We start from the raw sequence: 25698 nt of genomic DNA on the forward strand, positions 1-25698 counted from the left end.
TTTATTGACTTGTTAAAACTTTGTTTTTGACACTATAAATCATTTAATACAAACTACCCTTTTGAGTAGTGATGTGATAAATAAATAATTTGTATGGTATTTAGAGACATGACTAAATGCTTTATGTGCCTGAGACCTGAGAGTAAAGATGAAGAATTACACTTTGAATTCGAACACTTTCATACTGCAATTATAAGAGTTATGGAAGACTAACAATGGAGAATACAAGTTATAGATATATAAAATAAAAGGTTATTGACCAGATCAGTTTCATAGTAAAAGAACAGGCAAGAGGATTAAGTTTTGTCGAAGAATTACTTGCCTATAAGTTACTATCTACCATAGCCAAATTTATTTAAAACAATGCACACCAAAAAATTAATGCTGAAGAATTTTGAACTCAATGCTTGATCTTAAACTTTGTAATTGAACAGTATCATTTTAGTCAGAATAGCTATCCTTTCAATACAACTACACAAAAAGATTAACCCACACGAAATTGAAGATGAAATGTTATCAAGAAGAATACTCCATATGTAAAAATTGAGGCATATGATCAGGATTCTGATACTGAATCATCCAATAATTGAACACGAGCATAGATCATAGAATACTTGAATGTATTTTAGGGCCTGTGAAGCATTCTAAAAATGCACTTTTTGTTTTGCCCTTTAGTGGAGCATTATCTTTGTTATTTACTAGAATAAGAATAATACCATTTGAGGCTTTTGTATATGTATCTCTAACACATGTAAAAGACTTTCTACAGCCAGAGTTCTTGTCATTTTCCGGATGATACAATTAAGGAAGAATCATACACATTCATAATGTTTCACAGCTAATAAGTGGAATTGCACCCAAGCTGTCACTCTCTGTGATTCATATTTCTTCTATCCTAACCTGCCTCTGTGATTTTCTGCAATTATTTCCCTAACTAAGCTCCAGGAACACATTCACTGAGCACATCTATAAATGAATTTTAATGCCAAATGCCTGACTTCTTTCTTAAAGTAAAAAGACTCAGATTACCATTTAGGAAAGGGCACTAAACCCAAGAAAGTAATTTTCTGATTTATTGACACGCACTGTGCTTGCAGCCATCTTGTCTTCTTAATAATGCTGCTGCTGTTTTAAACTTTTTCTCTATAAATAAAAATCTCTCATAAGATATTTATTTGCGTAAGATCCTTTGTTAGAATTGGCTCAAATTTGAAATTGCCTGTGATCTGGAGTACTTCAGTGCAAAGAGAAAGGGAAATGAAGCTGCCCTTATAAGACAGATTTGCAAAGCTGGTAGCTATGACCAGCAGGGTACAGGCAAATGAACCTTGCTACAGCACAGGGATTCAATTTACAGAAGAGATTAACTTTTTTGAGCATCAAGTGTTCTTTAGGTGTGTACTATTCAAAATTAAGTTCACTAATAATATATGAACAGAAGTTAAACTTGCAATAGGAGCCAGTGAAATAGCTCAGCTGCACAGCACACTTGCTTGACAAGTGCAAGATCATGAATTTGACTACCATTATGAAAAATAAATAAATAATACAATAAAATCAATGTTGCATTAATTAATTAGTTTTGAATTTTTGATTTTTGGTACCAGGGATCAAATTTATGTTCTTGCACTGCCAGGCAGGTGTTTATGGCACTGAGCTAAACTCTCAGCCACTAATTAATATTTTTTAAAAAGGATAATAATAAGTATCTCTAAAACAAGAGAGGCAAGTATTTTGACATGAAGCTGTGTTCCTAGTTCCCAATATTCTGAAAGGACACATTTAATTCACAGCAAACTTACTTATTTATGTAGTGATGAGCTTTGTTTGCATAATATCCTTTGTTAGAACTTGAATAAGTTGTTGTTGCTTTTTTCTTAACATGGTATCATCAGCACAAGTTATAGTTCCTATTGTAAATTCACTACAGGAATCTACTCTTTTACTTGTTTCTTTACAAACCTTACACCCAGCTGCTACCTCAGTGGAGAGTCACATCTCTGGAGATTACAAGCAGATGTTAGTAGATAGATAACACATCCCCTAATGAGCACCTTCTAGTTCTGTTGTCTTCCAAGTGGTGTGCAGATTGATTCACTAACAGAAATTACATAGATTATTGAATAACTATAAAGTCAATATGCAAGTGTCTGTGTTTATTTATTTTTGAACTAACAGCATTCTTCATATTTAATAGTATGATTACTAAAATTTAATTTTCAGTTTTGTTGCCGTGAATCAATCATGTGTGCTTTGTTCTCACTGATCACAATTTAAAAATTCAGAATTTATATTTCTATAAATTGGGGCTGGGGATTTAGCTCAGCGGCATAAGCACCTGCCTTGCAAGCAGGCGGTCGAGAGTTCGATCCCTGGTACCGATAAAAATGAAAAAGACAAAAAAAAAAAAAGTAGGATATATTTCTATAAATGATAGTTTACCTTTTACTCAAAGATATTCAGAAAACTATTGCATTTCTTAAATTTTGCACATATAGTTCCTTAATTAGCATACAAAGTGAATTATCTTGGGATGTATGTTCATTCTCATCTGTGTTGAATCACCTTGATTAAGTTCAACATGTTGTGCATTGTTGAAAGCTATGAAAGATGAGTCTGAATTACAGTGAAGGAATGTTTAAGTGCGGTGTTTAAATGGATCAGTGTAGGATACATTTCATATGAGAGGTCCCCGTTTTGAGCCTGTGCTGTTTACCAAAATAATTTGGGTAAATTTCATGTATCAGTTGCCTTTGTTTAAAAAAAAATGCCTATCAAAATCTGTTTGTATTAGAAATCATGAAGTCTCCTGGACTAGAGCTCGCCCTGACTTGAGTAAAGCCAATTATTCAGCAATGCATAGTACAGGAGAAGCTGCTGGAAGTGCATTTCAGTATGTTATGTTGATAATACAACTGTTCTATAATATCGAATCCTATTATGTATGTACCATACTTACTATGTACCATACTAAAATGGAGCTTGTTGCTTCTAGAAACTCAGAAAACTCTATTTTACTATAGACGATCTACAAGTATTTTGTATCACAAGAAAAATAAGAAAGTAAATTCATCTTTGCATTGAATATACTGTAGTAACTATTCATTGACCTCTATACAGTTATTTTCATGGAAATAATTAAGTAGATGTACTGCAAACATACTTTTTCTCCAGTGTACATCTTTTTTGTACAAGTTGTTCCATTCCAAAACTTCAACACTATCCTGAATCCAATCATCTTACCATAGCTTAATGACTACGTTTTCCTGTTCTACTCAAATCCTCACTGCTCTGTATTACAAAGCCCTAACATTAAGCACATTCAACAACCCTCCACACAAAGGTGCTAGAGTGGCCCTGAATTGGATTATGTCAGTTTGCAAGAAACCAGTCAGCTGTCTTCAGTGGCCTGGCCCTGTGGTGACCCGACCTGTCATCCTCCAATGTACTGAGCTTTACTGGAAAGTATTCCTGAAGTGCTCTCTCTCCTGGTAAGAGGAGTGATCTGTCTGTTGCTTGGTGTGGCCTCCATCACATGATGCCTTTTGACCAATGAAATTCTACAGTTGTTCCCAACATACTCTAAAATATGTCTACTTAATCAAGGTCTTTTCTCTGCCTCAATGTCATCTACAAGAAAAGAGAGTATATGGGCTAATATCCGGTTCTCTAACAATAAAGAAGGAACAGAACAGAGTTAGCTCCTAATGTACACATGAACCATTCGAGGTATAGAGGCACAAGTGTGTCCCACCTAGGTCAATCATCTGAATCTCACATATGTATTAGATGTTCTGTCATAAAGCACTGATATTTTTGCCATCATGGACTGAGTAGCACTTTTGTGGTCTCAGCTAATTGATATAGGTGCCAATTCTCCAATATGGTGTCTGTCTGAATACTTTCATGGGCTACTCCCATAATTCTTCTGTTCTCTCAGTGCTCTGATGCCTCAGTGCCTTTACACATGCAGCGTAATCTTCCTCCATGGTATGCCCAAGTAGCTACTCAGAACCAGAAATTCGCAGAAGTTCCAAGTATTTTTCAGAACCACTTAATTTGGTTTATATACTTTCATATTGACCTGAATTCCCTTTGCTAAGAATCATTAAGTTTATCACTGCTTGTTTAAAGTTAGTCTTTCCCACTGGGAATCCCAATACTGCTATGAAAGCAGATATACACAAGTATTTTAATGTGATAGACAGTAAACACAGTGACTGATTGATCAGGAGTCCTGGAAGACACATTGTCACTTTGACATCTTGAGAATGGAGGCTCGATAGTAGGGTGTGGTTGGTGCTTATGTCCTGTGTGGCCAGAGACACTTAGCTGTCCCTGTTAAAGGTTTTTTAGGTACCACTCAGTGTGCAACACATACCACATGGGCTTTCTTAGCTCTGTAAACTGTGTAGCAATCAAATGAGAAAGCTGTACATTTTAGAGAAACGAGGTAAGTGGGGCTTGCATTGGCTTTGTGATTTCCAAATGTCTTGTTAAATTTGGGAGAACAGAGCAGCCTAGTGATGATTTCAGGGAAATTTAAAACAGATGGGCCACAGCTTTATAAATAAGGAGAGGAAGAGGGGTTGAAAGGAGGGGAAAGGATTAGGAAAAAATAAAAAAAGGAAATCAGATATATCATTTACAAGTAAAATTCCCTATGATGAAAATGATCATTATGTATATTTAAATTATATCAGTAGACTTAATAAAAAGATACATAGTATATCGCTAGAAAAAGATAAATATCTCTTATTATGTACTAATAAGAAATAAAAATAAAACAGTTGGGAAAAACATAATAGATCTGCTGAAGTTCGGATAAGCATTCCCAATAGTCCTTGAGTTAAATGTTTGAAGTTTTAGGTCTTAGATTAGGGTCATGAAATGGGATTTGACCCCAGTGTTTCTCTTTTTCACAGCCGGGTTGCCATGTGTTGAGCAGTTTGCTTTGCTATCTGCTTTGTTAATGATGTATTTTCCCATCATAGGCACAAAGCAATGGGGAACACAGATCATGGCTTAAAATCTCTGAAGTGTAAGTTAACACAGATGTTCCCTTATTTTTAACTGATGGTTGTGGTGGTTGAAGCTGGTAGTCAACTTGTAATAACCAGCTGTAATGAATCAGGTTAGTACTGGCTGTGGATGACCTGCCTGAGGATCTTTTCCAATGTAAAAAGGAGAACTGCAGAGGAAAGGCTGGTTTTCCACGTTGTTATTGGTTCTCCTGCTGCCTTTGGTTCTCCAGCAGGAGCCTGTCTAGATCTTTTCTGATGCTAATTTGATTGTTCTCACCAACAGAGGAGCTCCAGATCTTGTTACTGCTAAGAATGATGCACTTCATTTGGGGGGGGGGGGGCTCTCTGCTCCTTACTTGAGCATCACTTCCTGGCTCTGAAGGAAAAGAGACTGTGCTGTTCAATCTCAACGAAAAGCTTGTCACCCAGGCTTCCTCATGTGCACCCAGCTGTTTTTCCTGTGCGAAGCACTGGCAACCTCACTGAGGATGATTGTGGTATTTTTTAATGAGCTCTGGTCCTTTGAGTGTCCCTTTCTGCTCCAGTGCAGAACCCTCAGCCTCCTGGTACAGATCCTTCATCCCACTGGCACAGACTTTCTGGCTTCCACTGCTGACCTTTGGGCCTTTCCAGCACAGATTCATGAAACAGACTTGCATGAGACATTGTCATGGGCTCTAGGTCTTCAGCTGGACTCATGCAGGACATTGCCCATGGCGTCCGGGCCCAAAGCTGGATCCTTGGGTCTTAGTATGTGGACAGATTTCTTGCAATTTTTGTATTTGACTCTTTGGGTAACTTATAAACTGAATTGTGAATTATGTGGCATGTATTAAATTGTTTTTCTTGCAAACTTTGATTACAACAATTGTCTCGGGTAGTTGATGTAGTAACAGCTGAATAACACAGACTTCTAGACCCATAGAAAGGACATGTTTGTGATTGAGATAAAGTCTACTAAGATATAAGCAAGTTGGAAATAATCCTTAAATGCTTCAGAATCTCTATTTTATAGTTTACAATTTTTAAAAGCCAGTTTTCTTAATTTTAGGACATTGACATTGTAGCAAAATAGCTATTATTATTCTGATTTAATGCACAAGAGTTTCAGAGATTAATAGTTTGAATTAATGAAAACTTGTGAAACAAATTACTGACTTTAGTAAAAATAAACTAACAATATAATTAGAAAAAGTTTATACAACATATTTTTAATGATAATAGTAAACATTGAAAAAAGTAAAATGTTGCAAAAGTTACAAAATTAAGGAATTACATTAAAAGTTTAAGGAATTAGATTAAAAGTTTAAAATGATGAAAAAATCAAATAAAAAAGTCAGAAAGTCTACATTAGAAAAGACTGTTACTTGATTTTGTTTTATTTATTTTGAACTGCAAGCACAGGCAACAAAGTTTGTGTTAATTTCCTCATTATACTCTATGAAAGAAATAAAAAAAGGACAGGATTTTTTGTTACAGTTACACAATAAACCACATGAGAATAAATTTTGGGTAAGAGTGCATTTTTGAATATTTACTTTAGCATTATGCTGAAGTGCTTGAGGATTAAAAGCAAAATTACCTGATGGATAGTTTCCCTAAATGCCTGAGTATGTTTTGTAATAAATACTACGTTCTTCATCTTCCTGAAAGCAAAAAATAAACAATTTGCTGAAAAAAATAATAAAATAATTCCAACAAATAACTGTTTTTGTATGTTTGTGTTCTGTAGACTACATAATTAGTGAAGAAAAAGAGGCAAATGTATTATTTTACAAATACAAATCTTTATTATGTGTTATTATAACTACATCACAGCATATGCACTATGATTTGTAGTTGCATAGAAGATGTTTTAAGAACCAATTCACAGGGGCTGGGGATTTAGCTCAGAGGCATAAGCACCTGCCATGCAAGCAGGCAGTTGTGAGTTCGATCCCCTGTACCGATAAAAAGGAAAAAGACAAAAAAAAAAAAAAAAATCAATTCACTTTGATACATTCAAAATTTCCTCTTGGATTTTTATTAACTACTTTTGATGTGAAATATTTGGAAGATTAATGAATAAACAGTATAAAATGAATAAAATTTTAATTATATTTTGAGATGGTTAACCTATAGAATTCTGATTAAAATTATGTTATGATAATATATTCCATAGGAAAAAGTCAAATATGATTATGTAATATTATGAGTGTGTATGTTAATGAACATTATACACTCCTGTAAGAAACTTTAGATTAGAGCTCTTTAAAATATCCAAGTCATATTGAAGACTCTTGGAAATAAAAATTGTAAGTATAATATAAATTTTACCATTGAAACACTAAAAGTAAGTATCATTTTAAAGAATTAAACTGAGTAAGCATCAGTTTAAAGAATTAAAGTATCAGTTTAAAGAATTAAAGAGAGCATATAGACATAAGAAATTTCCAGAACTACAAATGCTACCTGTTAACAATGAATTTAATTCTGAATCATATTTATGTAACAGGATTAACTTCTCTAATTTTATAGAGAATATGATAAACAAGAAGTTAGGGTTACTTTGTCTCTTACTGCATGGAACACAAATTTGTAAAACTAACACGACCATACTTATGCATGGGTTTTATAACTTTATCGCAAACAACGTTTCCAATGTACATTTAATAAAATCTAGTAATGTAGTTCCAAGAAAACATGTAGGCATTAAAATGTGTTGTAGATGGCTGAGTTACATAGAAACATAGGCAATCAGACAGGGATAGATACTAGAAGGAGCCAGTGTAGAAGATGAGACACCCTACAACTGTGGGGGAGACAGATACCTCCACTGTGGGCTGGACCTCAAGACAAAAGGTAAAACTAATGAGCCCACATACTTCCTAAGCATAAGCACCAGGGGTTGTTATTCTACAGAGGTCTCTATCACCTTAGCCCAGCCCCCTGCAGGAAGAGCCATTGCTGTATATGCGTGCCCACTTACTACATGACTCACTTCCCCATTTGTCCACAATTTACTCAATGGTAACTGCAAAATGAATCTTATTGGTTGATCATAGTTCTATCCCAACTCATGTCCACCTGCAAGTTCCCATTTTTTTCCCCACCTTTAGATCTGCCTCACTTTGTGATTTTCGCATTATAAAAGTCCCTAGAAAAGACAGAGTTTTTGGCAACCCACTGGAGACCCCTTCTGTCCCTCTTTTACACAGCAACTTTCTTTTTCTCAATAAATATACTCTGCTCTTAACCTATGTTGTTCCTAAAATTCACATGATTTTAGAGAACATGAACTCATACTGGACATCTACTGGGTTAGGAGTTTCTTTCTGCTATATCACTTGGAGGTCTCATGAGATCATTGGATGGAAGTAAGTTTCATAGACTCTGAAATTTGACTTCATTAGATAGCAAATTTTTATGCCTCAGATTTTGTCACGTCTTTGCCCATTGCTTATAACAGCTTATGCTTTGTCTGTTATAGTTCTGTTAAAATGATGATATATCTAGGTTAAAACATGTGAAGGATATAAGATTTTCTTCTTGTACATGCTGCATTTAAACTAGTTACTAAATTTACTAGTACACATTGCTTGACCTTATACAAACAATAGTGCTAGAGAGAGTAACCTTAGAATGCCTCTATTACACTTTTAATACAAACTTCTGTAAAATAGGTCTTCTTACATAAACTCTATCTCAAACTTAGAAAATATACATCCCTGTAGTAAAACACAGGACTCCTTCCACCATTTAAACAGCACAAGGCTATGGCTGGCCTCAAGACTTTGAGGACAGGTTTCACTGGGACAGAATGGCTCTTATCCTCCTCTGCCTGCTGGAGGAAATGTCAAGCACATTCTGTTTCAGTTTCTTTTCTTTGACTTCTAATCTTTCCCCACCACTTTGTACTTTCCTTTTAGAGGCATGTAAAATTAGAAAGAACTCTAGACTGTTCCAACTTTTTCCTCCTACTAACTTAAGACCATAGAAAATGAGCATTTGTTAATGCCAAAGACAGGAAAGCCATCTTACATGAGGGAAACATACCTCATCTCTGAGTCAGATGAAATATTGGAATTTTGCCCTTCAGGAGAACATACATAAAAGTCATTTTCCAGCTTAGGGTTCTGGGCAGGTCTCCTTTGGGAGACTGAACCTGCGATACAGTGGAAAGAACCAACTTCTGGGTGAAACCAGAAAGAGCAAATTCCATAAGCAGCACAATTCCTGAATCAGAACACATTTAGACTAAGGGAGGCTTTCCAACATATATATCTCAATAAGTTGTGGACTTTAAAACCTTTGGTGTCAATTTATGAAGTGCTAGGTAATTATCTTGCTCAGGCTTTTAACTATCACTTATAGAACTTTGACAAATGCTGGTTACTTTGCCAGTTAATTAATCACCCCTAAGGCACCACTAGTCCTAAAGCAGAGAACAGTTTCCCAGCATCTCTTTGGTGAATCCGCAGGGAAGCAAATGATGAATCTAATGTTGACTAGACAGACTGCTGGATTCCTCTGTAGAGACCGACCTCTGGTTACCTGGGCCAATAGAAACTGAGAACAATATCTGGTTACCTGGGCCACTAGAAACTGAGAACAATTGAGATTTCATGGCCAGGGATACCCTCTGGTGGATACCTAAATGTTCCTCAGTGGAAACTGCTTACAAAGACAGACAATATCCACATACCTATCATACTTATAACTCTGCTAGTAAATTAAAAATATTCACTAAACTCAAGAAATTAGGCTACCTCTCCTTTCTGAAATTAGCTTGAGGCAATTTATGACAACTGTTTACATTTCAAAGAAACTACTAGGGAATGATTTGCATTTGTATCTTACATATGTTAACTAAGAAGAAAAAAAGAGACATTTTAGTCAAGTGCATAAAAGACAGAATGCCTTCACTAACACATAAAATGTAAATGCTAGATGATAATTTATGTTTAATTGTGATATTCAAAGATATAAAAAATTAGATAAAGCATAGCCACATCTCACTGCTAGGAAAGATTGCCTAGGTAGTTAGAGAACACAAAAGCCTTGGAGACTTTGCCCAAGACTCCAGGGCAGAATTCAAGTCATTTGTTGTTGCCTTTGTCAGCAGAGGGAATCTCACACACAGCACAGCCAGAGAAGTGCCTTAACTACTCACACACCTTTCCTCAATAAATATAAAGCAATGGTTTATTATAAAGTTATGTTACCTTCTTCAAACATTTCAGTCACAATTAGGCATATGGAAACAAACTTAACAAACTACCTGATAGGATAAAATTGGTGCCAGTTCAAGGGTGGAGAGGCTGACTGAATTTTGTCTTCTACTATCTCCAGATAGCATCCACCTGCCCTGAAAAAGAATCAACCCGAGGGACACCTTGAGGGCATTATCAAGTAGAAATAAGAAAGGGCTGCTCAATTCTTTTGTGTGCAGATAAGGGTCTCAATGTCAAAGTCTCATACCAGTACACTTTGCTTTTACACTGTAGACATGGGTAACTCAATACCAAAGCCCCTTACTCCTTTGGAATGCATTCTTAGACATGGGAAGACATTCAACCCTTACACATTGAAAAAGCACCATTTGATAGTTCTCTGCATGTGTGCATAGCCTATCTAACCCCTAGAGCCAAAATGAAACGCAGAGGGAAGTATTCATTATGATGGTCTTTTCAAGCTAGAGGCATTCTGTAAAAAGAAGGGAAAATGGTTGGAACTGTGTTATGTTCAGACTTTCTTTGCTTTAAGAAATAGTCTTTATTCATGTTCAAAATCTGAATGTGCGCCATGGGAAAAACAGGCACTTCAAGCCCTTATGGCAATCACTATTCCAGAGTTTGAGACTGCTCCTCCCCAATCTTTGAAACCTAAGGATAAGGTAGCCTTATTGTAAATCTCACCTACTATTACTGAGCCTAGAGTTTCCCCTACTTGTCATTCCAGCCTGGAGGATGGGGCTTGTAAACCAGCTGTAACCCAGAGCTGTACAGGGCAATACCGAACATTAGCTGAGTTTATGCAGGCCCCTCTAGGGCATTATCCTTTACTGGAAGTAAATGGACAATTTGGAACTTCCGGAGTTCATGTGCCTTTTTCTCTCTGTGACCTAAAAAAGATAAAGTCAGATCTTGGAAAATTTTCACAAGATCCTGATAAGTAAATTCCGGCCTTAGAGGACTTATTCAGGTTTACAAGCTATATTAGAAAGAGATAGTATTACTCTTAAATCAAATACTGACTTCTAGTGAGAGTCAAGCATGATTTCAAGCTGCTATTTTAGCCTTTGGAGATGAATATCATATTGATAATTTTAGGAGGCCATAAGACAGCCAACGGAACTACCAGTTCCTACTAGATCACAAACAGTTCCCACCCAAGATCCTAGGAAGCAAGTGGGAGACTGGATTAGAAAATATTTCCAGACATGTGTTCTTAAAGGTTTAGGAAAGATAAGAGTTTAACCATTCAATTATTGTAAATTATTTAACAAGAAAAAAATGGAACAACCCTCTACTTTCTTAGACTGCTTACAAGAGGCACTGACAAAACATACTTCCCTAGATTCTGATTCAATAGAGGGACAAATTATTCTTCAAGATAAGTTTATTAACCAATCAGCCTCAGATATTTAAAAAAAAAAAAAAACTACAAAAGTGGTGTTTACTCCAGATGGTTTGCTTGATACTTTAGTAAAAATGGTCGCTTCACTATTTTATAGCTGTGATGAAGAAGGGGCCAAAGAGAGAAAACACAAAGTGGCTGCCATTCCTTAATCTGATTCTTAGGGCTCCAGGACGAGCTTGATGATAACTGTGTTGACCTGCTACTGTTGCCACAGCCAGGCTACCTTAAGAGAGATGGCCCTAAAGAGTTCCTTGGACCATGCCCTGACTACAAAGGTGACAAATGGAGGTTGGATTTCACCCTATGCCCAAGGACCCAGAGTTCAGACCCATCTAATCAGTTGGTCCAGCAGGACTGAAAGGCCCTAGAACACTCTCTGCCCTCTCCTAGACTCTCATCTCCACAGAGGAGACCAAGGTAATCATGACCCTAGAGGAAAAAGAAATCAACCTACTGCTGGACACTGATATAGGTTTCTAAGTCCTTTTTAATCCTGACCTTCCTTCCAGATGTCATACCTTAGTGAAAGGAGTCACTGGGGAGGAGATAAATTGCTGTTTTTCACAATCCTTAGGTTGTGACTGAGAGGGCTTTCTTTTTACATACTCATTTTTGATTATCCCTGGAAGTTTAGTTTCCTCTCTTGGGAAGACATATTTCATCTTGTTTAAATACTGTAACATATATGCACCCAGGTCAGATACATTGCCTTCCCTGCATGGAGACTGAAATAAATTCTGAAGTTTAGGCAACTAAAGGTAAAATAGGTAGGACAATAAGAGCTGCCCCAGGACAGATACTTCTCAGAGATTCTACTATTCTTCTTCATCAGAGATAGTATCCTTCAAGACCTGACGTTAAGAGAGGATTATTACCTGTAATTGATTACATAGGGGCACAAGGTTTACTTGAGCTCTGGAGCAGTTCATGTATTGCTCCAATATTGGAAATTCAAAAACCCAATGGGAATAGAGGTTAGTAGGGACTTTAGATTCATAAATGAGGCAGTAGTGCCAATTCATCCAGTGGTACCTCACCCATACACTCTTCTTTCTCAGATCTCAGAAGATGCCAGTTGGTTTTCAGTTTCAGATTTAAATGATGCCTTCCTTTTTATCTCTTTTAATAAAAATTTCTAGTTAATTTTTGCTTTTGAAAACTCAAATGACCAAGCCTCTCAACTGACATGGACGTGCTTCCTCAAGGGTTCAGGGATAATCCACACTTTTTTGGACAAGTGTTCTCCCATGACTTAGTATCTTTTGAGTTTTCCCAGGTCATGGACTTCTGATATGTAGATGATATATGTTATATGCCCCTTCAGAAAAGCTCTGTAGCCAAGGCACTTGTGCTCCATTAAACCTTGTAGCAGACAGAGGTATTGAGTTTCCTAAATCTAAAAGCACATATTTGAAGTCTTGAGATAAAATATTTAGTCCTTATTATATCCATGGGAATCCAAAGGAAAAGAATTAGAAAGAAAGAATTAAATCATTTCTTCCCTGAGCCTAAGAGTCTAAAACAACTATGGGAATTCTTAAGGATTACAGGTTTTTGTCACCTTTGCTTACCAGGATATAAGGAGATTGTATGACCCCCTCTATCAATTTATAAGGGACTCAAAAGAACCAAATTTTAACCTGGGAAACTGGTTTTCAAGCTGAATTTGAGAAGCTTAAACAAGATTTCTAAATGCCTCAGCTCTGAGCCTACTTACAGTAATATTTTGGTTTATATGTTGATGAGAGGCAAGACATAACTTTGGGAGTGCTTACACAGGTCTGGGACCTGTTCAAAGTCTATAGGGTATCTGAGCCATAAATTAGACATTCTAGCAAAGAAATGGCTTGCTTGCCTTAGAGCTATGGCAGCTGTAGCTCTCTTAGTACCAAAGATATTCAAGCTGACTTTAGGCAAAGATTTCATCAAATACATCTGCACAATGTGGCAGGACTTCTTTCTTCCAAAGGGAATCTATGGATATCAGACAACCCTCATCTTAAATATCATGCTCTCCTGTAAGCACCAGCCATTCAAATGAAGACCTGTTCCTCTTTAAATCCTGTTACCTTTTTACCAGAAAAGGAAGCAGTTGATGTTAAGAGACATGACTGTGAACTTGTAAGTCTCCAATCATATACAGCTAGAGAGGACTTATTAGACACACCCCTTATTGATGCTTATTTGACCCTCTTCTGTGATGGCAACTCCATGGAACATGGAACACGGAAATCAGGGTATACAGTGGTAACTCTACATCAGACTCTTGGAAGGTCTTCACTTATGTCCAGAATTAGTGCTCAGCTAGCAGAACACATAGCCCTGACCGGGGCCCTACAGATCAACAGAGGACAAAAAGTCAATATTTACACTGATTCAAGATACACTTTACTGGTATTACATATCCACACAGCCATATGAAAAAAAAATTATCCAACAGCCAATAGATTTCCCATAATGTATCATAAGAAAATGGATGATCTGTTATTATTCATCTATATACCCTCTAAAGTGGCAGTAATTCACTGTAAAGAGAATTGATGAGGTATCACAAGGTAATCAATTGACTCATTTGGCAGCAAAAAAGCTGCCCAAGGGACCCCTCTTCAGGCTCCTCTGATCTAGGAAGGATCCCTTGATCATACTTGACCCAAAAATTCTCAATCAGAAGTCCAATGGGCTCTCTTCCATGGATGCCAGTTCCTGCCATCAGAATGGTTACAATTGATGGGTAAATTGTTCCTTCCTGGTACTAGTCAACGAAAAATTATTAAATCTTTGCACAAAACCTTTCATCTGGGGAGAAACAAGTCCCAACAGATGACCTCAACTTCATTCATAGGAGAAAGACTTTCCCAGGCAATAGGACAGATAATTGAGACACGATCTCTACCAAAAAACAATACTTTTAACCAAACCATAGTTTCTGATGTATAGAAACATGGTAAATATCCCAGAGAATACAGGAAGTCAATTTTACTCATATGTCCAAAAGTAAGGGGCTTTAGTACTTACTGGTTTAGGTAGATACTTTTGGGTTGAGACCTTCCCTTGTATAACACAAAAAGCACAAGAGGTGATAATAGTTTTAGTCTCAGAAATCATCCCCAGATTTGGACTTCTCAGACCTTACAGAGTGATGGTAAGCCTCTGTTTAGAGCAACAGTTCCACACTGTCTCTCAGGCACTGGGTGTTCTCTGTCACCTCCAATGTGCACAATGGCCACAGTCATCAGGAAAAATATAAAAAGTAAACAAGACCCTAGAAAGACATCTTTGTAAAATGGCAGAGGTATCTCACCTTCAGTGGCCTCATTTACTACCGTTAGCCCTTATCAAGATAAGAAGCACACCTCAAATCTTAGGTCTCAGTCCATTTGAATGATTTATGGATGTCCTTTTCTCACCAATGATTTTTTTCTGGATAGAGAAACAGACATCTCACTAAAAGATGTCAGATCTTTGGCTAAATTCCAACAAATTCCTCAAGCACTAACAGAAGCTCATCCTAAAGAAAAGGGAAATCAATCCTATACATCACCATGTACTGGTAAAATCTCCTCCTCCATCATCTTCTTCCTTAGGACCAACCTGGGAAGGGTCATATAATGTGACCCTGTTGACCACTTCTGTGTGGTTAAGACAACAGGCCTGGACTCATGGATGTATCACATCAGACTCAAGCGCTGAAAACTTCAGAGACTGTCACTGAAGGTGAATAACCACCTGCATACTCTTGTGATTCCATAAAAAACTTTTGATTCCTACTTAAGAAAAAAACACAAAGTCTTCAGATAAGTACTCTTCCTATTAGCCTGTTTACTAATGATGTCACCATGTAAAGGAGTATGTAACTCCTTTCTAACGTGGGCACAGAAATATGCAGAATCATTACAGCAAACCTCTTGCAGTTTATATATTGCCTAATCCCCTTGTTGAGTACATCAGGACTTTCTTGAGGAGAATCCCCACTTTAAGGAGATGATTGGAATAAACTATGAGACTATATTAATGAGATATATGACAAAGTCCAATAATTCATAGCTTAGCCCACCATTAAAAAGTAATAGAATCACCTCTAAACTATACTCTTAATGGTCCTGGATATAATCAAGATTTTCTAACAATGCCACTGAAACTTCTCCACAGGCACTAGTGAGGTCCCTATTAAATAAAAGTAAGCATCCTATTCTGAGCACCAACAATCATAGATATCAGGATGGCTATTTTCAAATATGGGTGAGTAAATATGTGGTGAATCCCCATGATAAGACATATCAGTAAAAAGCTCCCCCCACCACGTTGGGAAAAATTCACTCCTATTCTTATTGGCCTAACTTCACTACACTCCTCCAAACAGTGTGTACACACAGTAACTTTACAGGCTAATGACTCTTTCACAACAGGAAGGTTTGGTCACCCTGGAATCAGACAGGGAGGCCTCAATGGCACTCATTGGTCTTGTAAAACCAATTTGTGGCCCTGGCTGCCACCTGGATGTATAAGAAAATGCACAGTTGAATGGTTACAAAGGCAGGAGTGTTAAAAATATCAACAGACTTTCAAATTTTCCTTGCCTACAGCATTGATGGTCCAGAAGTGTATTCCAGTGTATGATCACTTGGCCTCTATCCTTATCCCTTCTTTAGGCTTAGAAGATGTCATGCAATGTATGGAGGTCTTAACTAATGATACTTAGCGGTCTCTAAATGACACCAGAGCTGGTCTCTCCCTCTCTTAAATAAAGAAGTAAAATTAGTGAGACAAGCCATCCTTCAAAATCTGATGGCTTTTGACATTCTAACAGCATCATGAGTTAAATGTGCAATTGTAAAAACTGAAAGCTATGTGTACATTCCTGTCCTTCTGCTAATATCTCAATAGCTATTCAAGATATTAAACTATAAATCAATGACACTGAGACTCTAAAATTCCCTAGATATTATCCTTATCCTCCTTATGAGAAGCCATTGCTACCAACAGAGCCTCAAGTCTGCTGCAGACTCCTGTGCTGTAGCGTATAGACCCGGGGAATGTACTGCTTGTTTTACAGCTGTGAGATCTTGGCTGTCTTCATCCACATTTTAACAATATATTCAGCCTTTTTCTGTTTGGTTTAGATTAAAATGTTACCTCACTTTTAATTTTTAAATTTCATGATTCAAAGAAATTAGAACGTTATTTCTTTAAAATCATCAAAAGAAATCATCAAGTCAAGAGTATCCACTGCTTTCAGGCCGCTCACCCATCATCCACACACTGTCACACAGCTAGAGGGACTTTCCGTAATACAACTAAAATTTAGGTCAGACATATACAGGTCCCTTATCACAGCCCCGCTTTACTTATCTTTCCTTGAAATTTAACTTAAACTTGTATTGAGCATCTTGCACTTACTCTTGTGGCTACACTATTATTATTTTCCCTTTCATTGTGTAATAATACTTTTCTTGGACTTTGTTTTCCACAAGAATAGTTAGGAACCTCATAGTGCGAGACACTGTGTAGTTTGTGTGAACTCAGAATCCGAGTTTTGTCTACACTGTCCAATCACAATCATATTCTCTGCTATTAGATTTGTGCTCTCAGACATATATGACAATTGCTTTGCTATTTTTGAAATCTAAGTTTTCCTTTATTCTTAATAATGACACAAAATTCCTTATTGAGACTTTTTTTCATAATCTGACTGCTAATTACAGGCTTCATTTTTCATCTCCTCTGTTACTAAGCTCTACTTTTGCTTACAAATGTTCATCTGTGTAACTTTATCCTTCCTGTCGCAATTTAAAGCTAACATTAAAACACTAAAAAGTTCATGTTTTCAATGTTTGATCATTTTTTCATGTCTATATCTTATAATCTAAGCAACCACTTTGAAGGTATCAGTGCCCAATATATTAACCATTGTTAATATTCTTTTATTTTGTTTTGAAATTCTGTATCATTGCTTTTAATTAACTCATTTAAAATAAAACTGAAAAGATGAATAATAGGAATTCACCAGCTATAGCTCTCTTGGGTATCATTCCAAAAGTTAAAACCACCATATTATAATAATACATGTAGGTACATCACAAGGGCCTCTACACAGAAGATACAAAAATTCCACCAAAAGACTCCTAGAATTAAAAACCAAATTTATGAATGTAGCAATATACAAAATCAACATTCAAAAATCAGCAGCAAAATAAGAAAAAACTAACGTTCATACTAGCATCAGGAAAAATTAAATAAGCATTAACCTAACAAAGGAAATGAAAGACCTTTACTGTGAAAACTGCAGTATTCTGAAAAGAAGATAAAAGATGACACCTATCAGAATAATATCTTCTATTCACAAAGAGGTAGAATCAATACAGTAAAAGCAATCATATACCTAAAACTGATATATAGATTTAATGCAATCCCATTCAAAATACCAACAGCATTCCTCACAGCAAGAGAGAAAACAATTGCAAAATTCATTTGGAACAAGAAAAGGCCTAGAACAGCAAAGCAATTCTAAGCAACAAGAGCAAGGCAAGGGCGGCCCAATCCCAGGTTTCAAGTTCTACAAAGCTCCAGTGACGGCTTGGGGTCAGGGGGCAAACCCCGCAAGACAGTAGCTCAAAAGCAGGGTGCAAATAAATGAGAAAGAAAGGATCAGAAAGGATGCAGAAACAACTTCAGGCACATTTGGATATTTGGTCTTTGACAAAGGACCAAGCAAAAGTGAGTATGTGGACAGTGGAGACTAGAGTCACATATCTCATAATGCATAAACTAAAATAAAAATGGATCAAAGACCTAAATGTATGAACAGAAAGACTTACTCTGCAGGAATAGAGAATAAATAAAACCCTTGATGACCCAGGAACAAGAATTTTCTGGACAAAACTGCAGCAGCACACGAAAACAGTACCAAGCTCCAACAAATAGAATTGTATCAAATTAACAAGCTTCTGTAAAACCAACAAAACAACAGAGTGCAGAGACAACCTACAGAATGGGAAAATATTTTACCAGCTATTCCTCAGACAAATCAATAATATTTACAATATTTAAGTAACTCAAAAATTTAGACACCCACCAAAAAATTCAATCAAAAGGTAGACAATGAAACAGACATTTCTCAAAAAAAATGTATAAATGTATAAATAGATAACAGGAAGTATGATGACACATTTTGTTCAAATGGGAAATGGATCAAGGCGTGGAGAGAGAAGGATGAAGGAAATGAAAAGGAATGAAAGAATTAAGATGTTATACATATATATATATATATGTGTGTGTGTGTGTGTGTGTGTGTGTGCGTGTGTGTGTGTGTGTATCAAGATACTATAAGGAATGTATCATAATGTAATACCAATGTACTACTAAGAAATGAAAACTGAAAGAAAACATAAATTGAAATAGATTAAAAAGTAGGTGGAAGGAAGATGGAACAAGAAATCAAGGAGCCCAAGACGGGAAGTTAATACAAAATATAGTTGTGAAATCGTGTATATTAGCGAGTACTGACCACAAGTGAAGACCTGCAATTTCTAGTAGCAAACAGGATGCATTCCAATAATTTGGTCATTAGCAAGTTCATAATCCTGGACATGATACATAAAGAAAAGTACAACATTTTATTACACTGAAGTAAAATTACGTTCCACATTCAGTGCTGAATATCCAGTATCAGGCATACTCTTTCTTTGGCAGAAAGAAAACGTTAAACATTCATCACATGAAAAAAGGGGTGTACATGCTATGCCAAAATCTGGTGATAATAACCTTTGAATTCTCTTTTAAGTTCTTTAGCAGAATTAAATCCTCATAGTTTCACTGAAGTTATTTGTCAATTATCTGTGATCGTAAACCATCCACCTTGTTTCCCATTCTGTCCTTCACAAGAAAACTTCTTTATTATCTTATTAAATATGATTGTTGTTTTAGCACAGCATCATACAATAAAACCAGAACCAGCTTATTAGTATCCAGAAAGAAGTAGAAGCTGAAATTTCCCAAACCTTACTATTCCAACTATTAATTTTAATCCATTTAAATTATAATACCTATTTGGCAAATTCTTATTTTTACATTTTATTGTTCATAAAATAAAAGTATAATGTGTAAAGAAAGAGGAGAGATAAAAATTTGCCTTGAAATTTAAAAGAATGAAATGCCAACAATACATATTTTTAGTTACATGAATTATTTAAAAATTACAAGATTATACTTTGACACAGCAGTGAGGCTATGCTTTTCTAACACTGAAAAGGTTGTTTTTTAATAAGGATGAAGATTACAAAGTACAAGCTGGGGTATGGTAATAAACTTTTGTAAAGGAACACTGGGAAATGTACATTATTTTAGGGCACTAGTATAAACTGAAATATACTTGTTCCCACTCACCACCTCCCCCATAACTGCAGGTTTTATATCTTCAGACTTACTCAACCATAACTGGAAAATATTCAGAAAGATGTACATCTTGTATTGAATTTGCACAGACTTTTCTTTCTCATCATTTTACTCTCAACAGTATAGTACAATATCTATTTACCTTGCACTGATTCTGGAACCAATCTTCAGAGGATACTGTAAAAATGCTCTAGATGAGACAGTGTGCAACTCAGTACGTTTTGTACTCTGGCAAATGCAATTAACTTTCCTTGGGAACTTCAAGCACAGAGGGCAAGCACTTAGGAGTAGTGTGATATCGTGATACGCATCTGTCTCCAAATTTTTAGCACTGTATTGCTATCTAAAATCAGTTTGATCCTCATTCTCAGTGTTGTTTCAATTTGTTGTTCATTACTTTAAATTCTCATAAAATGAAGCACAAGGTCTAAAGAAAGCCATGATGCAGACAGTCTCTCCATGACTGATATGGACAAAATAATATCTGCTGCAACTCATTTAACAACTCACTTAGAGTCCCCCCTTGCCTAGAGCGTGTGTTTCACCGTCAGTTTGATTTGTCTACTTGGTAACTTCACGTTTGGAAGACCTGGTTAAGAAGAAGTGCAGAATAAAATGTGTTCATCTATAAACATGAGCAGACCTGATTCAATGGTGTTCCTGAATCCATATTTCTTTGTAAATCCTCTGAGCATATTTTCTTAAGGTCACTTACCACAAGAATATCAAGTGAAGAAAAAACAGTTGGTGTCACTTGTTTTAATAAATATTAGAGCAAGATAGATTTTAATTTGTATGTAACAACAATCCTTTTTGTACTGAAATGTAACTTGCAGGCACTACATGGAGTGGGGCAAGCCTCCTTCAGTAAAGTTCACCCAGTTATTTCCCCAAGATGCTCTCATTTTATGTGCACTAGCTTGGCATGATTATTGACAGCTGTCACCATCACAGTCCGGGTGGGTAGCATCATTATCTGCATTATATTGCTTTGTATAGTCTCTTTTCTCCTCAAATCTCTTTTCTCCTCAAACCCTTAAAGGTTAATGCTTCCAAAAGAATAAAAGAAAAGGAAAAGAAGAAAAAAAGAAAAGAAAAGAGAAGGACAGTGACTGCTCCCCCTGAAGCGTTGAGTATTTCCTGCGTGCCAGGCTTACAATAATCAAATTCTTATTTTCTGCTAGATAGTGTCCCCTATAGGTGGTATCATACCAGTTTTATCTGATTCTCTTTACTAATTACTCATTTCCGTTCTAGTTCTGGCAGAAGTTTACCAATATGTTGTAAAGGGTGTTGACATCACTGTTTTCTCCTCTATTACACAATAGGACACTAAAATGCATTTAGATTTTACTAACCCTAAACATAAATTCAGAAGAGATTCAGATACATAAGATGCGTTTAGATGACTTTTGTTTCTGTCTTATTTACTAGTGACACCCACATTCATGCAACACAGTTTGGTGACAACACGGGTTATATTTCCTTTTGAAAAACAAACATTATCTGCTGTTTAATGAGTTTATTTCTAAAATTAGTAGCCTAGTTAGTTGAGTACTTAAATCATTACATTACATTTATCTAACAGTCATGGGCCTATCCTGATTTGATGGCAAAATTATCTGAAGTACCACTGGAATTTACAGGAGTGTGTATTTGTCATTGTACAAAGCCCACATAATGGAAAACCAAATCTGAGCCAAATAAATGGGCTAATTAATTTCCTAGTGATTGTTAAAAAGAAACACCATTGATCCCTAAATAATTCAAATGCTGCATGACAGCCTTAACTGCTGTTTATGAAACATCTTAAGTTCTACAATGGCATCCTACCCAGCTATGACTTGTTGGACTCCAACGCTACACTGGCACTATTCCCAAGGTCAAATCACCCCAACCTTCCTCACACATCTGTGTGACTTTTTATTTTGTGTGTATGTGCTTGTAAAATGTGTCTTATCTCGTAAAAGATTATTTGTTAATCCATAAATCAGTGAGGAGTCTTTTGGTCAACAATCCACACTTGGATAGAGAAGAAAGTAGAGGGGATCTAGGAAGCAGGTATTCCAGTGGGAAGGGAGAGAATGTGTATCCTGGGGACCAGAGTCACAGCCAGATTCTGCAGCAGTGACTAGAAGCAGGGAAGCAGTTGGGTGTGGGTCAGCAGAAGTTAAGATCATTTCTGGTTACAATAGAATAATAATGCATAATATTTTGATTCATCATGTACTGCTCCATAATCACTGTGTTTGATGAGTTTTTAAATATGACTCTCTGGATAAGTATCTTTCATCCGAAGATGCACACTTCATAGAAAGAGCAGTTCATCAGATTTTACAAAATTCTTCTGCAGTCAAATGTTTACAGTTGATGTTCTCTCTATCTAGAAACTGCAAGACTCAAAATTCCACCATTTTACCAGTAATGCTAAGCTGTCATTTATAAAAATCTGTTTTCATATTTTCATCTTGTAGATACTGAATCAGAAAAATCATTAAGAAAAAGTTTGAAAATTTGTTTCTTAGCAATGAATCTTCTCTCAAGTATGAAGCCATTTCTTTTGAATAGAAGGAAAAAAACAAAACTACAAACAAAAACAATACCCATTGCTCTTACATCTGTGCTATAAATCGATAGATTTACATTAATATAGTTATGTTTTGTGGTGCATGTCTATAATTTAATATTTTCTATAAACAGATTAAAATATAATTTACCTTTGATCAACAAAGAAAGATGTTGCATTTGACACATGACAGGCAATTAAGTGAAGAAAGGAATTCAAAGGTATTTCACTTGTTCTTGAAAGAGAAGGTTGCAACACATTTCTCAGAGCCAACCCAAACACATTACCTTGGTTGCAGCATCAAAGCAGATAAATCCTGTGCTGAAGTCAATCGTGAGGCCCATTAGATGACTCTCTAGTACACACGCATATGTCTTGCACTAGATAGAATAGAGGATACTGTTAGTTAAAGGGGCTGTGACGGCCAAATAGTTTAGACAATGCTTAGTATAATACCAATCATAATTGCATAAAGAAAGATATTCTATAAACCTTTTACTATAATCAAATACAAACTAAGAATGTTTCTTGGATCTCCCCAGGAGTTCTTGGGGTCAAACTTCCAATCTTGTTCCTCACTGTGTGCTTATAGGGGGCAAAATCTTGCTATTATGATAATACACTGTTACAAAAATTTAAGTTTAGGTGAGATTATATTAAGTTATTACATCCTGCTGCCGAAATATCACCATATATTTATTACACAAAGTAGAAAATTGAATGTAAATATTAAATATTAAAAATAAAGCTATTAAATTTTCACTATACCAATTTCATGGGTATTATAATAAAGAACTCTCAGGTACATTTTATAGAGATTCTGTAACCAAGGCAAAAGACACCTTGAATTCAATAATCTGTATATGTTCTTTTATATGATATAAGCAATTACCCACAGGTATTTTATCATTTGCTTATACTTGTTTGAAATACAAATTCTTTAAAAATCAATATGCGTGGTCTAGGGCTGTAGCACAGAGTTACAGTGCTTGCCAAGCATCACAAGCCTGGGTGGGTATTTCATCCTCAACCTTGCAAAAAATAATTAATTAAAAACAACAGCTAATAAATTTCCACATTGAAGTCAGATTATGCTATCATTCTATTTATATTAATGTTTAGGGGGATGAGCAAATATGGATATAAAATAGGATAAAATGAGATACAAAATATCTTGGTTCTTACATGCAACGTGGTGCACTATGGTATGCACAGAATACCTGTGTTTCTATTATTCGTAAACTACTGTGAAACTCCCAGTTTCACTAAACAGTAAAATCTTGGATTGTAACTAACTTGTTCTTCAAGACAAGCACATATTTTTCATAAATTTTAACTAGATGTGCTAGTGAAATTTTGTAATAAAACTAGTACTCGATACTGAATGTCACATCATCTATGATTTCTCCCCTTCTCCTCTTCTCCATCTCCCTCTCCCAATATTTCTTCCTCTCTCTCTCTCTGATGGATTATGGACAATATTTTCCCAACAGAAGGAGATCTTGGAGGAGATCTCAGTGGGGGATGATGAAATTCTTCACTTCAAATGAGACTAGGGAAATGTGGAATACATGAAAAAAACCACGTGGCTGTCAATATGCTGTAGCAGTGACAGCTATCAATTTGTTTAACAATACAATGTCATGTTTCCAGTAAATTCTCAAAAAGAGTTAGAAGACAGTATCATTGGATAGGTTCCTTTTAAAAGTCACACAAAAAGAAAGATTCCATGGATCCAACAGACAACCATAGTTCTTACACTAATTGTGAAAATCGTCCTACACAATAGCCCTCTTTTCTCTTGTCTCCCTCATACAAGCTATAAAGGAAAATTGAGACCATTCCAAGTGCAGGTTAATTTTTTTTGCTTTATATTTTAATTCTGTTTACTATTTTCTATTATATTACTGTATTATAATATTTTTGTATGAATACTTTTGTGCCATGAAATAAATTATGGGTTCCCATTATTTATGGGAAAATTTGCTTTGACATACAAGTGCTTTAGATTACAAATGCTTTTGCAGAAATAATTATGATCTCAAGTCATGATTTTGCTATATAACGTTTCACATTATAATTTCACTTATAATTCACTTCTTCTATGTGAAATGTACCAAATATATAATCCACATACAAGATCAGTAAGATAGTGAGTTACACATCTAACATTTTTAAATGCCACTTCTCACATGATACTTATTTTATAGCACTTTACATAAAATATATTTTAAAAATCACATTTTGATTGCAATTTTGGCTAAACACTATACATCTTCACCAAAGTGATATTCATATATTTAAGTCTATTTTTAGAAAGGAAAGCGAGACCATTCCAACTTATCCATAAAGATAATTTTTTAAAAGTAGATGAGAGATCATACTTAACGGACATCAAAAGTCCATTTATGTATGTAATTATATTTGTTAAATACATGGGCATTTTGCATATCTGTATCCATTCATTAGCACTTTATTAAAACCATTAACGTTAAAGAATGTTCAAGGTTTCCAATGCTAGAGCTCAGTGGCATAAACTTCAGTCTGGCAAAAACAAGGTTTTGAGTTTGACTCCCAGTAACAAAAGAAGAAAAAAGTAGTGAGATCTGTCTCAAAGAATGTTCAAGATTGTATCATTTCTTCCTATTTTTTTTCTAATTTCAATATTGTCATTTAAAAAAGAATATTCCACCTGGGTGTATTTGTATATACCTGTAAGGCCAGAACTTAGGAGGTTAAGTGCGTAGGATTTGCTCTGAGTTCAAAGCCAACCTGAACTTCACAGCTAAAATCTTTTCTCAAAAAAAAAAAAAATCCTATGTCAAAATACATTTAGTATAGTGTATTTATTATGTCTTACTAAGTTCAGAAATATTATTTAATTTACACATTAAAAATGTTTAATGGGAAAATATACTATAGAGACCTATTTAAATTTAATGCTGTAATTTATAATATTAATGAATATATAGCTTGAATGTACTCACTATGTATTAATATTGAAATATTTTCTGTTTAATTTCTGTTTATGTAATGATAACTAAATTATAAGAGAAAAAATGATAAAATTATTATTTTTAGAGAAGTTTAAACAAA

General features: G+C 35.5%; 1 protein-coding gene across 8 annotated transcripts in view; it reads right to left on the minus strand.

Moving 5' to 3' along the window:
- Window positions 1-25698, minus strand: part of Sntg1 (syntrophin gamma 1) — a 774196-nt gene that overhangs the window by 43238 nt on the left and 705260 nt on the right. For 6 of the 8 annotated variants that reach the window (XM_063258519.1, XM_063258518.1, XM_063258517.1 and 3 more), the window contains one exon: window positions 22890-22982. The exons of 1 other annotated variant lie outside the window; for it this stretch is intronic. In XM_063258519.1, coding sequence (XP_063114589.1) covers window positions 22890-22982 — 93 coding nt within the window. Of the gene's footprint in view, window positions 1-22865; window positions 22983-25698 lie in introns of those variants that run through there. One more of the 8 variants, XM_063258520.1, reaches the window with a different exon arrangement.

The sequence above is a fragment of the Cavia porcellus genome, unplaced genomic scaffold (assembly GCF_034190915.1).
Source record: "Cavia porcellus strain 051 isolate PalLab524CR breed Dunkin Hartley unplaced genomic scaffold, mCavPor4.1 scaffold_11, whole genome shotgun sequence".
In the NCBI taxonomy this organism is placed as follows: domain Eukaryota; kingdom Metazoa; phylum Chordata; class Mammalia; order Rodentia; family Caviidae; genus Cavia; species Cavia porcellus.